Source organism: Peromyscus leucopus, chromosome 3 (assembly GCF_004664715.2).
Source record: "Peromyscus leucopus breed LL Stock chromosome 3, UCI_PerLeu_2.1, whole genome shotgun sequence".
NCBI lineage: Eukaryota > Metazoa > Chordata > Mammalia > Rodentia > Cricetidae > Peromyscus > Peromyscus leucopus.
The window spans coordinates 20,810,663-20,822,884 of NC_051065.1; the positions used below are offsets into that span (position 1 = coordinate 20,810,663).

The following is a 12,222-nucleotide window of genomic DNA, read 5'->3' on the forward strand; positions in this document are numbered from 1 at the left end:
CCAGTGTGTATGTCTTATGATCTAACTCTGCTCTGTCCATCCTTTAGATGACACCGTTTATCTCTTTGTTGTGAACCACCCGGAATTCAAGAGCACAGTGGAAATTTTTAAATTTGAAGAAGAAGAAAATTCTCTGTTGCACCTGAAGACAATTAAACATGAACTCCTTCCAAGGTACCCTCCTTCTGTCCTCATTTGCCTGGTTATCTCTGCCATGTCTATGTATGTGTGCGCACCCGCATGTGTGCAGACCGGAGGACAGCCTTGGGTATCATTCCAGAGAAGCTATCTACCGTGCTTTTGAGATGGTCTTTTGTCAGCCTGGAGTTTACCTAGTAACCTCTGCTGGGTGGGCAGGGATGCTCTTCCCACCTACCCATCTGGGACTATAAGCATGTGCCGACATCTGGCTTTTTTGCCATGGATTGTGAGGACTGAGTTCAGACCCTCATGCAAGCATGACAGTAGCTTTGCTAACTGCTGTCTTCTCAGCCTCTATTGCTGACATTTTCAAACACTCATTATTTTGGGTGATTCTCTCACCTTTTGTAAGGGCTTGCTTATGTTAGCAAATACATAATATAAAGCCTAACATATGATATCTTATATGTAGTTCAGGAATTTTATAAATGTATATGTATGTTAAGCAGGTTAAACCATTTCCAAACTGAAATCCAAAGTCTGAAATGAGCTGTAATTTGAGTCTTTTCTAACCATGATGCCACAGGCAGATAATCCACAGCATGACATCTTCTTTCTCGTACATTTTTTAAAAAGCATTTTGTGGTTCCCTGTGCAAGAGCTGTACAGTATCAAGCAGTCATCATTCTAGCCTGGATGGGAAGGGGTTCAAGAGACCCCATCCTTTGCTGAGAATCTGTTGGCAGTTAGTCCCTGGGGGAGGGAGGGTATGGCCTCTCAAAGGCTGACCACGATGCAGTGAGTGGTACCACGCCCATGGCATTCAGAAAGCATGAATTGGACTCAGTGGATCATTTTTTAAAAAATTAGAAAATATGAAATTTGGAGGGAGAGATGATGGGGATTGAGGTCCAAGAGGAGTTGGAAGGAGACAGTAAGGGTAGATATAATCAAAATGAACTGTAAAAATATATGAAATTCTCAAAGGAAGAAACTAATATATATATTATTTCATATATATTCTATTTTGTAAAATTAAGGTCTGTGAAATGTAAATGAATTTCATGTTTAGACTTGGGCCCCATCCACAAGAGAGATCTCATGATGTTTCTGCAAATCTCAAAAAAATCAGAAACACTTCTAGTCTCCCAAGGATTCTGGATAAGGGACACTCAACATCTCTGTCTCAGTCTCTCTCTGTCGTGTGTGTGTGTGTGTGTGTGTGTGTGTGTGTGTGTGTGTGTGTGTGTGTGTGTGTGTTCCATGTAGATAAGGGAAAACATGGCTGATTAATGTTCTGAATGTACTCCCTTGAGAAATGATGAAGTACCAGACTTCGGGGTAGCACTGTTCAGGCCAGGTTTGAGAACAGAAGATAAACCCTGCCACTTTTTATGGCTGTCACCCTCATCTCAATAACTTAGCACACAAATCCCTGCCCTTTCCTGGGGGGGCAGCTAGTCTTCAGTGGGGCTCACATGCTTTATACAAAGCACACTCGAGGAGTTCATGATTGCTGTGGACTAATGTCCCTGCAGAAGTGAGCATCCAAGTTGGAAGGGCAGCACTACTACCAAAAGGACATTGATGGAAAGTGTGACTAAAGGGGACCCATGGATTCCTTCCAGCTCGGCTTGCACTAGACTCCTGCTTTGAGTTTAAACTTGATAGATATTTTTTAATCTTTACTCCCCTCTCTAGGTTATAAGCATGTAACGTCCAATCATTCTTCCCCAAAATGCACTTCATAATAAACAGGAGCATGAATACCAGTCAGGCAGAGTCTGATTTGTGGAGCTTTTTCATAAAAAAATAAATAAATAAAGTCTTCCTTGTAGCTCTGTATTTTTCATTTGACAGAGAAGAAAGCAGCGCTTTCAGAAATTTTTGCATAAGATAATTGGAATTTCAATTTAATAACGCCCTTGCCTAACTGGTTGGAAACGGTAATTGTTTTTAGCATATCAATCTCTCCCTTGAAGCACTGTGCTCCGAACATTTCATCATCTGTCTCTCTGCAAGTGTTTACTGAATGTCCGTTCATTGCCGGCTTGGCAGCTTTGCGAGGCAGGTAGAAATTGAACAGTCAACCTTAGTTTGACTAATGGCTAAGCAAGAGACCTGAGGAAAGTCCAGCTGCAGAATAAATGAGAGTGGAATAAATGTGAGTGACAGCCTAGTGACAGCCAGGGCCTGGCCACTTCCACACCTGAGCAGCTCTGTCCTTATAGGCCGTTGTTAAAGCCTGTAATGTTCATGTCAGAAAACATGCTTTTAGCTGGCCGTGATGGCACACACCTGTAATACTAGACTGAGGTGTTAGAGGAAATCAGGGATTCAAGGTTGTTTTCAGCTACACAGTGAATTCCAAGCCAGCCTGGCCTACCGGGGACCCTGTGTCAATGATAACAATAATAAAAGAATACTTTTTTTCTTTCTGAGACAGAGCCTCAGTGTGTGACCCTGTGCTTGAACTCAGGTTCCTTCTTCCTCTACCTCCCAGGTTCTGGGATTACGTGTGGGCCGCTGCACCTGGCTGGATAGCGTCCCTTCTATAAAGGGTCCTGTCTTGACTGCCAAAGGGCTTGTCCTCTAATTACCTGGTACTGTGTGACGTTGTTCTCTTGCAGTTATCTGCATAGCGCGCTGCCTCTGGCTCTGGATCATGTCATCTGGATCATCGTCATGTGATTATAGCGTCCCTTTTCTTGGAAACCTGGCCCCAAATTTTAAAGCCCTGCTGCATGAGGCTTGTGAACAATCATCTAATCTTCTATGCTTTTGATTCCCTCTCCCGTGCTGTGTCTCTTGCAGTGTGAATGACATCATAGCTGTTGGGCCCGCACACTTCTATGCCACCAACGACCACTATTTCTCGGATCCTTTCTTAAAGTACTTGGAGACGTACTTGAACCTACGCTGGGCAAATGTCGTTTACTACAGTCCAGATGAAGTTAAGCTGGTGGCGGAAGGATTCGATTCAGCCAATGGGATCACTATTTCACCTGATAAAAAGTACAGCTCCTTACACAGGATCTTCTCTTCTCCTAAATAAACTGTCCCCATAAACAAATCCCTTAGGTTCCAATATATCCTTTTTAATTTTGTTTTTTTTTTTTTTTTCGAGACAGGGTTTCTCTGCGTAGTTTTGCGCCTTTCCTGGAGCTCACTTGGTAGCCCAGGCTGGCCTCGAACTCACAGAGATCCGCCTGGCTCTGCCTCCCGAGTGCTGGGATTAAAGGCGTGCGCCACCACCGCCCGGCTATATCCTTTTTAATTTTTTGTGTGGCAATATATTTCGCGTTTTAAATAACACTGCAATAGAATGAATTGATGTTTTAAATATAAGATAAAAGGAAAATTTCCAGGTTTTAAAACTCCTTCAAAACAAAATTTTAGATTAATTAATTAGTCACTCTATTGACTATATTATTCTATCATAAGGATGATTTTAAAACCATTTCTTTGTTGATGGATACTTGATTATTTATTTTCCATATCTAGACTACCTATGCTTCTCATTTAGCACCACAACCAGTTACTATTTTAAAGTAAAAACTTGCTAAGACAGTATCAAAACATAGTGGTTAAACTTGAGGACTTTGGACTTCAACAGATTTGGGTTCAAATCCCAGGTAAGATATCAGTTACTTTGTGGTGAGTGCCACTTACTTGAATACTTGTACAAAATCTTTGTAGAATGAAACCCCGTGAAAAGACAGGCCTCCTGTGAATCTTTCTATGTTAGCCTTCATATACGTTGTTGAACTGTTTTCCAAAAATTCTTTTCTTATTTTTATTCTTAGTTTTCCTCTGCCTTACCTCACTGAACAATTTAAACTACCACAAGGAATCTGACATTCCTTGACAATTAAATGTTCTTCTTTTGTGGTACAATTTGTCCTTTCCTTTTTAGTCAGAAAACAAATATAGATCATTTAACCTGTCTCTAACTGTCCCAGTCTGCCCTTTTCAGTCGAGTCTCTGTTTTTCCCACTTCTAGAATTTCTGTTTGTTGCAGCTTGCTTTCAGCCTTCCTCCATCTTTTGTTCTCTGGCCACTGTGGTCCTCCTGTGATCAGGTAGCCCATCCCTAATCTCTGGCTGCAAGTGTCCACCACAGCACCAGCTGGAAAGGACGTACCCAGTCACTGCTGGACTCAGCCGACACTTTGTCATCAGGCTGCTTCTTTCTTAAGCGTTCAGTAGAGTCCAAGTCCTGGTCAGATCAAGGAGGAAAGGTCTGGACTTGCTGTCATGAAGTAGTTTCACCCTCCCTTAGCCGTTTCCACACTTCCCATAAGACAGTGAGCTCTTTATGTGGCTGACACTTGTCTAGAGCTCACACACTTTGGCCTTGGCTCACTTGCTTTCAGAAAGGGCTCTGTCCCCTGCTCTGGTGTAAGAGATCCCTCCTGTGAGAGTCTTTCAGCACCCAGACATTTCTTCAGTCTCTAGACTTGACTATTTCTCATGGTACTGTGACAGTGATTGACTCTGGGGTTTCATGTGCACACACCAGTTTGAACTGGTCAACATGTTAGGAATGCTTGAAGAGCAAAGATGTGTCCCTTCCCGGTGTGGATGTTACCCAGTCAGGGAGTCTGGCCTCATACAGGAAGGCTGCTCAGTGAGAGAGCTGCCATGGAATACTGGATTCCAATTTCAGGGCTTAAGCTCACTCACTGATCCTTAGACATGCAGTTCTGGATAAATACTTAATATTAAGACACTGTGAGTACTAATATTTTATTAAGCATTAATACATATTAATAAATATTTAAAGTATTCCATGCCATGTAATTCTATATGCACATGTTAAAAATATTAAAATGTATGGCATAAGGTATAACCTTTTTCTTATAAAACCAAACTTTTTTGTTATTTCAGTGAACTTTCTTTAGTTATATTTGAAATATAAATGGATATTTATACATATTATGAAATATATTTATAATATTATAAACTTTATATTCAATTGATACTTTTTCTTACAAACCTTTTAAAAATTAATTTAATACCCCATGATTGTTGTAGCACCACTGAACTGATTTTGAAGGCTTTTTTTAAAAATGAAAGTTGACCTTTATCCAGCATTCCTCCCACACATGCCTGTGACCTCCTCAGCAGGTTTCAGGACCTTCTCTTTCCTGCTGTATTAAGTCATCTCTGTTGGCAGAAAGTGCTTACCAGTGTCTTTTCTGAACAGCTATGTCTACGTTGCTGACATCCTAGCTCATGAAATCCATGTTTTGGAAAAACAACCTAATATGAATTTAACTCAACTGAAGGTAAGTATTTCATTTTCTGTGTAGCTATTAACTGATTGTTCTTTGCAGTATTCTAGCTGGGCTAACTATAACAGTATCACATTGAAAACACATCATGGGTCCAGACAGGGCAGCCCATCTATGTTCTTCCATATCCCCTCCCTCCAACAAGACAAATTTGTTGGCAGCTGTCACTGGGATGGACAGTGACTGCAGCCAGCCGTGGACTGAGTGATATTGACATGAGGTTTAGGACTGCTCCGTGAAGTATTGATGATGTCTAATGAATCCCAATAAGACTTTTCACAATTGAAAAGAAATAGTTGAGTTTTCAAATGAAGATTTATGTGCATTCAGTTTTTTCAATAATAAATGAAAGTAGAAATTGAGTTGCTCACTGTTATTATTTTCTGCCTGCCAACAAACACATATTTTAGGCTGATTAAGAATTTCCTGTCTTGCTTTGATGGACTTTCTTAAGCTAACTGATCATTGTGTATCTTTTGAAACAAAAGGAATTCACTATTTTTATTATTTGTACAGATGGATTATCACCCTAGGTTCTTTATTTTCAGAGAGGATGAAGAACGGCTCCAAGCCACTTCATTAAATTTATTTTAAGCACTATTGGTGTTAGAAGGGCAGGTGTGGGGAGATGTGTGTAATGCTCCCACATGCATCGGAACAGGAAAGGTTAGCTCTAAATTATTTAATCAGGTTGCTTGCCTCATTTAGATATTGACATTATTTCTTTGTAAGGTTCTGCAGCTGGGCACGCTGGTGGACAATTTATCTATTGATCCTTCTTCGGGTGACCTCTGGGTTGGCTGTCACCCTAACGGCCAGAAGCTCTTCGTGTATGACCCAAAGCATCCTCCATCCTCAGAGGTTTTTATATTTTGAGTTTTTCAACCTTAATTATTCAAGTCCTCTGAACTAATAATGCAATAAACTGTCACAAGGATGATTTGTTAGTTCTTTTAAACCAATAATACAATAAACCTGGGAGGTAGTTTTGTAATTGCTTTAAGCCAATAATTGGCAAAATGTTACATTGTTCAAATGCTTTGAGAAAAGTAATCTTTTGATGAATTAAATTATGGTGGAAACTAGTCAAAAGTCATTTTTATAAAGACATGGGTCCTGTTCATGTGGTATGCTGGCAATTTTAAAAATATCTGGTTTATTGTCAACTCACCACATGACATGAGTTTTGTGCATGTTGAAGTAGCGTCAAAGTGGGCACAGTGGTGGGAGCCTATTTCTATTGATGCTGAATTGCTGTAATCACATAAAATCCCGAGTTGGCATGGCATGACTAGGTGCTTTAAAAAGTCCTTTCTTTGTAGGCTGGAAAAAGTACATTAATTTAGGCATTAAGGAGATTGGTAACCGACTGCTGTTTGTAACAGCATGCCTTCTTAATCATGTGTCTTTGGGGAAGACAGGGGATTATTGGTGCTTGAGTGGCATGGGTGTGTGAAGTTCTTTATTAATACTTTGTATCTCCTGCGTAGGTTCTTCGCATCCAGAACATTCTATCCGAGAAGCCATCAGTGACTACAGTGTATATCAACAACGGGTCTGTCCTCCAGGGAAGTTCCGTGGCGACCATATATGATAGGAAACTTCTTGTAGGCACTTTATACCAGCGAGCCTTGTACTGTGAACTCTAAATTGTATTTTTGGCATGCAAGTGGCAAAATAGTCTTTTGATGAATTGCTAATTCTGAGAGAATTTAACCATCAGTACTGACCTAGGAATATACCACATGCATAGTTAATTTTATTTCAATAAGGAAAGGCCCACAATTCTGATGCACTTTTAGCATCAAAAGAAAATGAACTTTATAATTGTTATTTCTTTAAATGCCAATCCAGGGAGAAAGAAGAAGCTGCTTTTTCGTAAAGTGAATGCGTTTTGCACAGAGGGGTTTCACCTTCATGCCCCACCATGTAGAAGCTACTGAAACAGGCCGAGCTATAAAAATGCCAGGGGCTTCTGTGCCCATGCTGTGACCACTGTGTGTGTTCAGGACTACTGATAGATAACATTTTGATGTTCTGTACTTACAGCTTTGTTTACTGGTTTGCAAGTTTGAATTGTATTAAAGACTAACCAAAATCGAGGTTGTGTTTGTGTTTAATTCCTGAAGCAGATTCTCAGGAGAACAGGAAGGAAGTGACTCTTAGGGAATTGGGTTGGACAAGAATGATCATGTTAATTTCTCATGAGAGCTCAATGTAAAGGGGCTCTTTATTGGAAAAATAAAATCAAACAACTGAATACTGTAGTTCAAATTTTTATTTATCTACCTTTTCTTAGAAACAAAATCCCATTACATAGATTTTATACAGCTCTGTCTGACCTGGAAATTGTTGTGTAGACCAAAGTGGCCTAAACTCACAGAGATCCACTTACCAATGCCAAAGCTAGCCTTCAAATTTTCAATTCTTAAAGCATCTCCTATAGGATCTCTTCCTAAATAGAAGCCCACTTTCGATACAAAGAGGAGGTAAAAGCTTGGAGTTGGCATCTTCTATCTTACCTACTCAGTGAACAGTACTATGACCAGAAGCCAGGAGAGCTGTGGTCAGCTGTTCAAGCCTGCCGGCTTAGGTAGGGCTATACTCGGTCAGGGTTAAGGGTGCCAACATCACAGGAGGAACATTTTCCCACCTCCAGCTCCAAGAAGAGTCCTGAAGAGAGACTTTAGTGTGTTTCTTTCTGTTGTCACTTTTTTTATTAAAATTTTATTATAAAGAACTTGCACATAAATCACCATTGTCACCATTGTCAAAGCCTTTTGTTTCGCTTCCCCCCATCTTCCTCATTATCATTAAGATGCTTGTCAGTTAGTTATCAAAGTCCAACAATTGGGAAGCACCACTCTCCTTATTTCACTTAATCTTAATTGCAGCCTTGAGGGAATAGATGTCGATATTATATCGTTGTTAACATTCCACAGCCGGTCAAGGTCACACACCTCCTAAGGGTGAATATCAATCTGTTTATAATGCTGGACCCTGTGCCATTAGCAGTGATATGAAGTTACTGCCATAGAACCAGCTCTTCAGAGTTACCCATTCCCTATTATATACAGTGTGTTCTGCCGAGGCTTTCCTTCCAAGATACCAACTTGAATTCTGTGTTTTGTGAAATGATTTAATGGCTTTAGAATGGAAATTGCAGAGGTAGTCTTAAACTTGGGCTCTGGTTCATTTAGCCTGTATTTGTATTTGTATTTCTCTGTTATTTATTATTTTCGATTTTTCAGTTCATTCTGCTAAGAATAAATTGGGGGTGTATTTCAGGTCAAGAAAATTAATGATTCTTGCTGCTTCCATTATCCAAGAGGGAAATGTTCACAGATGAATAAGGCAAGATTAAATATTGTTTACCTAAAGACACAACCCAAGAAAGGAATGTTTTCGATTTTAGGAGATGTTAACAATGGCTATCTATCTAAAAAGACACACTCATAAGAAATACCAAAGTGCAGTAGGTACCAAGTAAAGTTGCTTTCCATTCCATTTTTTCAAAATTTCATTTGTGCTTAAGTCGGCATGCATTAATAATAAGCACATGCCTTGTTTATCTCTGGCATACAAGAAAGGTTTTAATGAATCCTGATTTGGGGTATCAATGGGTATGAGAGATTGTTTTGTCAACTGTAAGTATAATGTGTATTAATTTATGGTGACCTTTTTATGATCATATATTGAGAGGAACGATTTGGTGATTAAGTCATCATTGTCCAAAGCAACAGAAACCACAGTTGCAGTTGCGATTTGGCACTATTAGGGGACACATTTGGGACACTAGCGCTCTCTCTCTCCCTCTCTCTCTCTCTCTCTCTCTCTCTCTCTCTCTCTCTCTGTGTGTGTGTGTGTGTGTGTGTGTGTGTGTGCGTGTGTGTGTGCATGTGTTCACATACATGTGATTGCAGAGGCCAGAGGAGAGCATTCAAGTGCCTTCCTCTGTTGTTCTTCATTTTATACCTTAAGCTCTGTTTCAGCTTGCACTGGGTGACAGGGACATCAGCCATGCCCAGCTTTTATGTGGGTTTGGAGATTCCAACTCAGAATCTCTTGCAAACACTCTGACCCACCCAGCCATCTCTTCAACCTTTACTTTTACTCTTCTTTATAATAAAATTTCAGCTCTTTTATGACACATGAGTACTTAATATGACAAGCAAGGAAAATTAAATAAGCTGTGTGGTATTATTTTCATTTTTTTTGCATGGGTTAATTATTCCTCATAACTAATCAGAAGACAGTCCTTTCACTAGGTTTGAGTTGCTCAGTTTCAGTCTGTCTTGAAGCAGGCACCTCGTCTGGTGAATACAGTGCTGGAAAGCAGTGAAGAGTTCCGGCACCAACCCACCTCATCTGCCTTCCAATGACTTCTCACACTTTTCATTCCTGAAACAACTTTCATGAAAGAACCTCTGCATGCAAGAAAGGGAGGCCTGGAGATCACATTAGTATTCTTTTAGCTTTTGCTCTTGCTTTTCAACAGTTTTCTTCTAATATGTTTAATTTTTATTCTCTTGTTACTCTTTTTTTCCCCCAGAGCTGAAGACCGAACTCAGGGCCTTGCACTTACTAGGCAAGCACTCTACCACTGAGCTAAATTCCCAACGCCTTATTCTCTTGTTACAAGTAAATTTAAACACTCTGTTAGCTGGGTGTGATTATGCACTCTTTTAAACTCAGCATTCTGGAGGCAGAGTCAGGTGGATCTCGGGAAGTTCCATGCCAGCTTGGTTTACATAGTGAGTTCCAGACCACTCACAATAGTGAGATCTTATCTGAATGAATGAATGAATGAATGAATGAATGAATGAATGAATGATGAATGAATGAATGAATGGATATGCCCCTTTAGATATGTAAGGAGAATTACATTGTTTCACTGAATTTTCTTGTCTTTAGTTTTCTTTAAAGATATTGACCTTTTTCTATGGATGGGAATTCTTTTTGTTTTAAAATATATTTGAGTGTTTTTCCTACATGTATATTTGTGCACCACATGCATACAATATCCATGGAGAACAGAAAAAACATCAGTTGCCCTGGACCTGGAGTTACAGAGGGTTGTGAGGTGCCATTTGGTACTGGGAATTGAATCCAGGTCCTCTGCAAGAGCAGTCAGTGCTCTCAACTGCTGAACATCTCTCCAGCCAGCCCTGGAATTCTTTACATGTATAAAACAGAAAATTCCCCATTGCTGACTTTTAATTATAATTTTTCAGATTTTTTTCTTTTTAGTTTTATGTTTTGTAATATTAGAGATGAAGTTCGGGGCCTCGCGCATGCTAGGCAAATGCTCCATTAGTGACCCGTTCTCCCAGATCTGTAATTCTTAATAGAAGTTCATAGTGCAAGGAATTGTGTTTCTGGTTAAAACAGAAAGCAACATAAAAATTTTAATCATTCAAAGCATTGAGAGGATGGAATACAAGGGATGCTATTGCTCAAACCCTCCAGCTTCACCTAAAACAAAAACAAACAGACAAACAAACAAACAAAGAAAAAACCAGCATCTCACTAGAGAGTCTAGCCCCATCCTGGCTTTGGACATTTGGTCTTCCTGTCCTAGCCTCCTGAGTACTCAACTGTTTTCTCCAAGTTGATGCTACTAATCACTAATATTGAAAACCACGCAACTGTGTATTGGTTTACTAGTAATACTTTTGTAGACGACACTTTGATCAATGGGTAATTACTTTTTGCCATAATTACTTTTCTGGGTGTTGAACACCAAGTCTTTAGAACTTTTGACAGAGGGGGCCTATACTCTATCCCCAGATCCTGCTAAAGCCTGCACAATCATGTGTTCCATGAAGGGTCACAAAGACAGATATGTGCATTGACTATTGGTGGTCTCATTTCCAAGTCGATTTCACCTGCTTCTTTATACCATACACATCCTCATGCCCTATCCTCAGGGAGGTGGCCTCCAGACCTGGGTCTGTCTTCTCTTTGTTTAGTTAGCTTGAGAATAAACTCTTGAAAGACTTAAGCCATTGGCACACTGTGTACTGGACAAAATGAGCTTTGCTTGGCACCAAGATACTTCTTGAGAAAGAACTAATGTCATAACATTTTCTCCAAACCTCTTGCAGAGGCAAGAGCAATAGTGTTCTTTACCACTGCTGAGTCATCTGTCCATCACCCAATATTTTGCATAGGTACCCTCTATGTCAAGGGCTACCTTCTTCTTGACATCTTAGACCTATAAAATCTTCACATTTCAAGAAAATTGCTCTTTTTTTAAAAAAATGAATTATATTGCTATTACTCCTTTAGAAAATAAAAATATATGATGTTCAAAGGGGCAATGTTCCCTAAACTCAAGTGTCCCACCATGTTCAGACTCTCCAGTCATATTGTTTATCTGAGAGGAAAGTGCCCTCTTCACCAGAAGGACCCGAAGTCTATAGGAAAGAAGAGTAAGAATCTCCCATGGAAACTGTCATTTTTATTGTATTCGGCTCATCCTCCAGGTCCCCAGAAAGGTGGACTTGGACTCTGATCACGTCCAGTATCCTGATGGCACCATGAAGGGCTGGAGCCAAAGTCCAGAGCTCCGATTCCTGGAGGAGGATGAGTCAAGGGGCTTGGCTTCCAGTATTTTCTCCCCTTTAGGGGGTTAAGGAGCAATTGCTCCTCGTACATCTTGCCTGCAAGAACCCAGAAGCTCTGTCTCTGGATTCTGGATTCCCACGCAGCTCTTTTACCTTCGTCCACTGGTGGAGCTGAGGTTAATTAAGTTCTGTGGCTTTAAGAAACAAACTCTCTTC

General features: G+C 40.1%; 1 protein-coding gene across 1 annotated transcript in view; it reads left to right on the plus strand.

Moving 5' to 3' along the window:
- The window catches only part of Pon2 (paraoxonase 2), a 32,870-nt gene extending 25,331 nt beyond the window's left edge, over positions 1-7,539 (plus strand). Inside the window, exons 5-9 of the mRNA XM_028869824.2 lie at positions 48-174; positions 2,956-3,156; positions 5,350-5,431; positions 6,170-6,298; positions 6,928-7,539. Of these exons, the coding sequence (XP_028725657.1) occupies positions 48-174; positions 2,956-3,156; positions 5,350-5,431; positions 6,170-6,298; positions 6,928-7,086 (698 nt within the window). The 3' untranslated portion in view covers positions 7,087-7,539. The remainder of the gene's footprint in view (positions 1-47; positions 175-2,955; positions 3,157-5,349; positions 5,432-6,169; positions 6,299-6,927) is intronic.
- Positions 7,540-12,222: the final 4,683 nt, after the last annotated feature.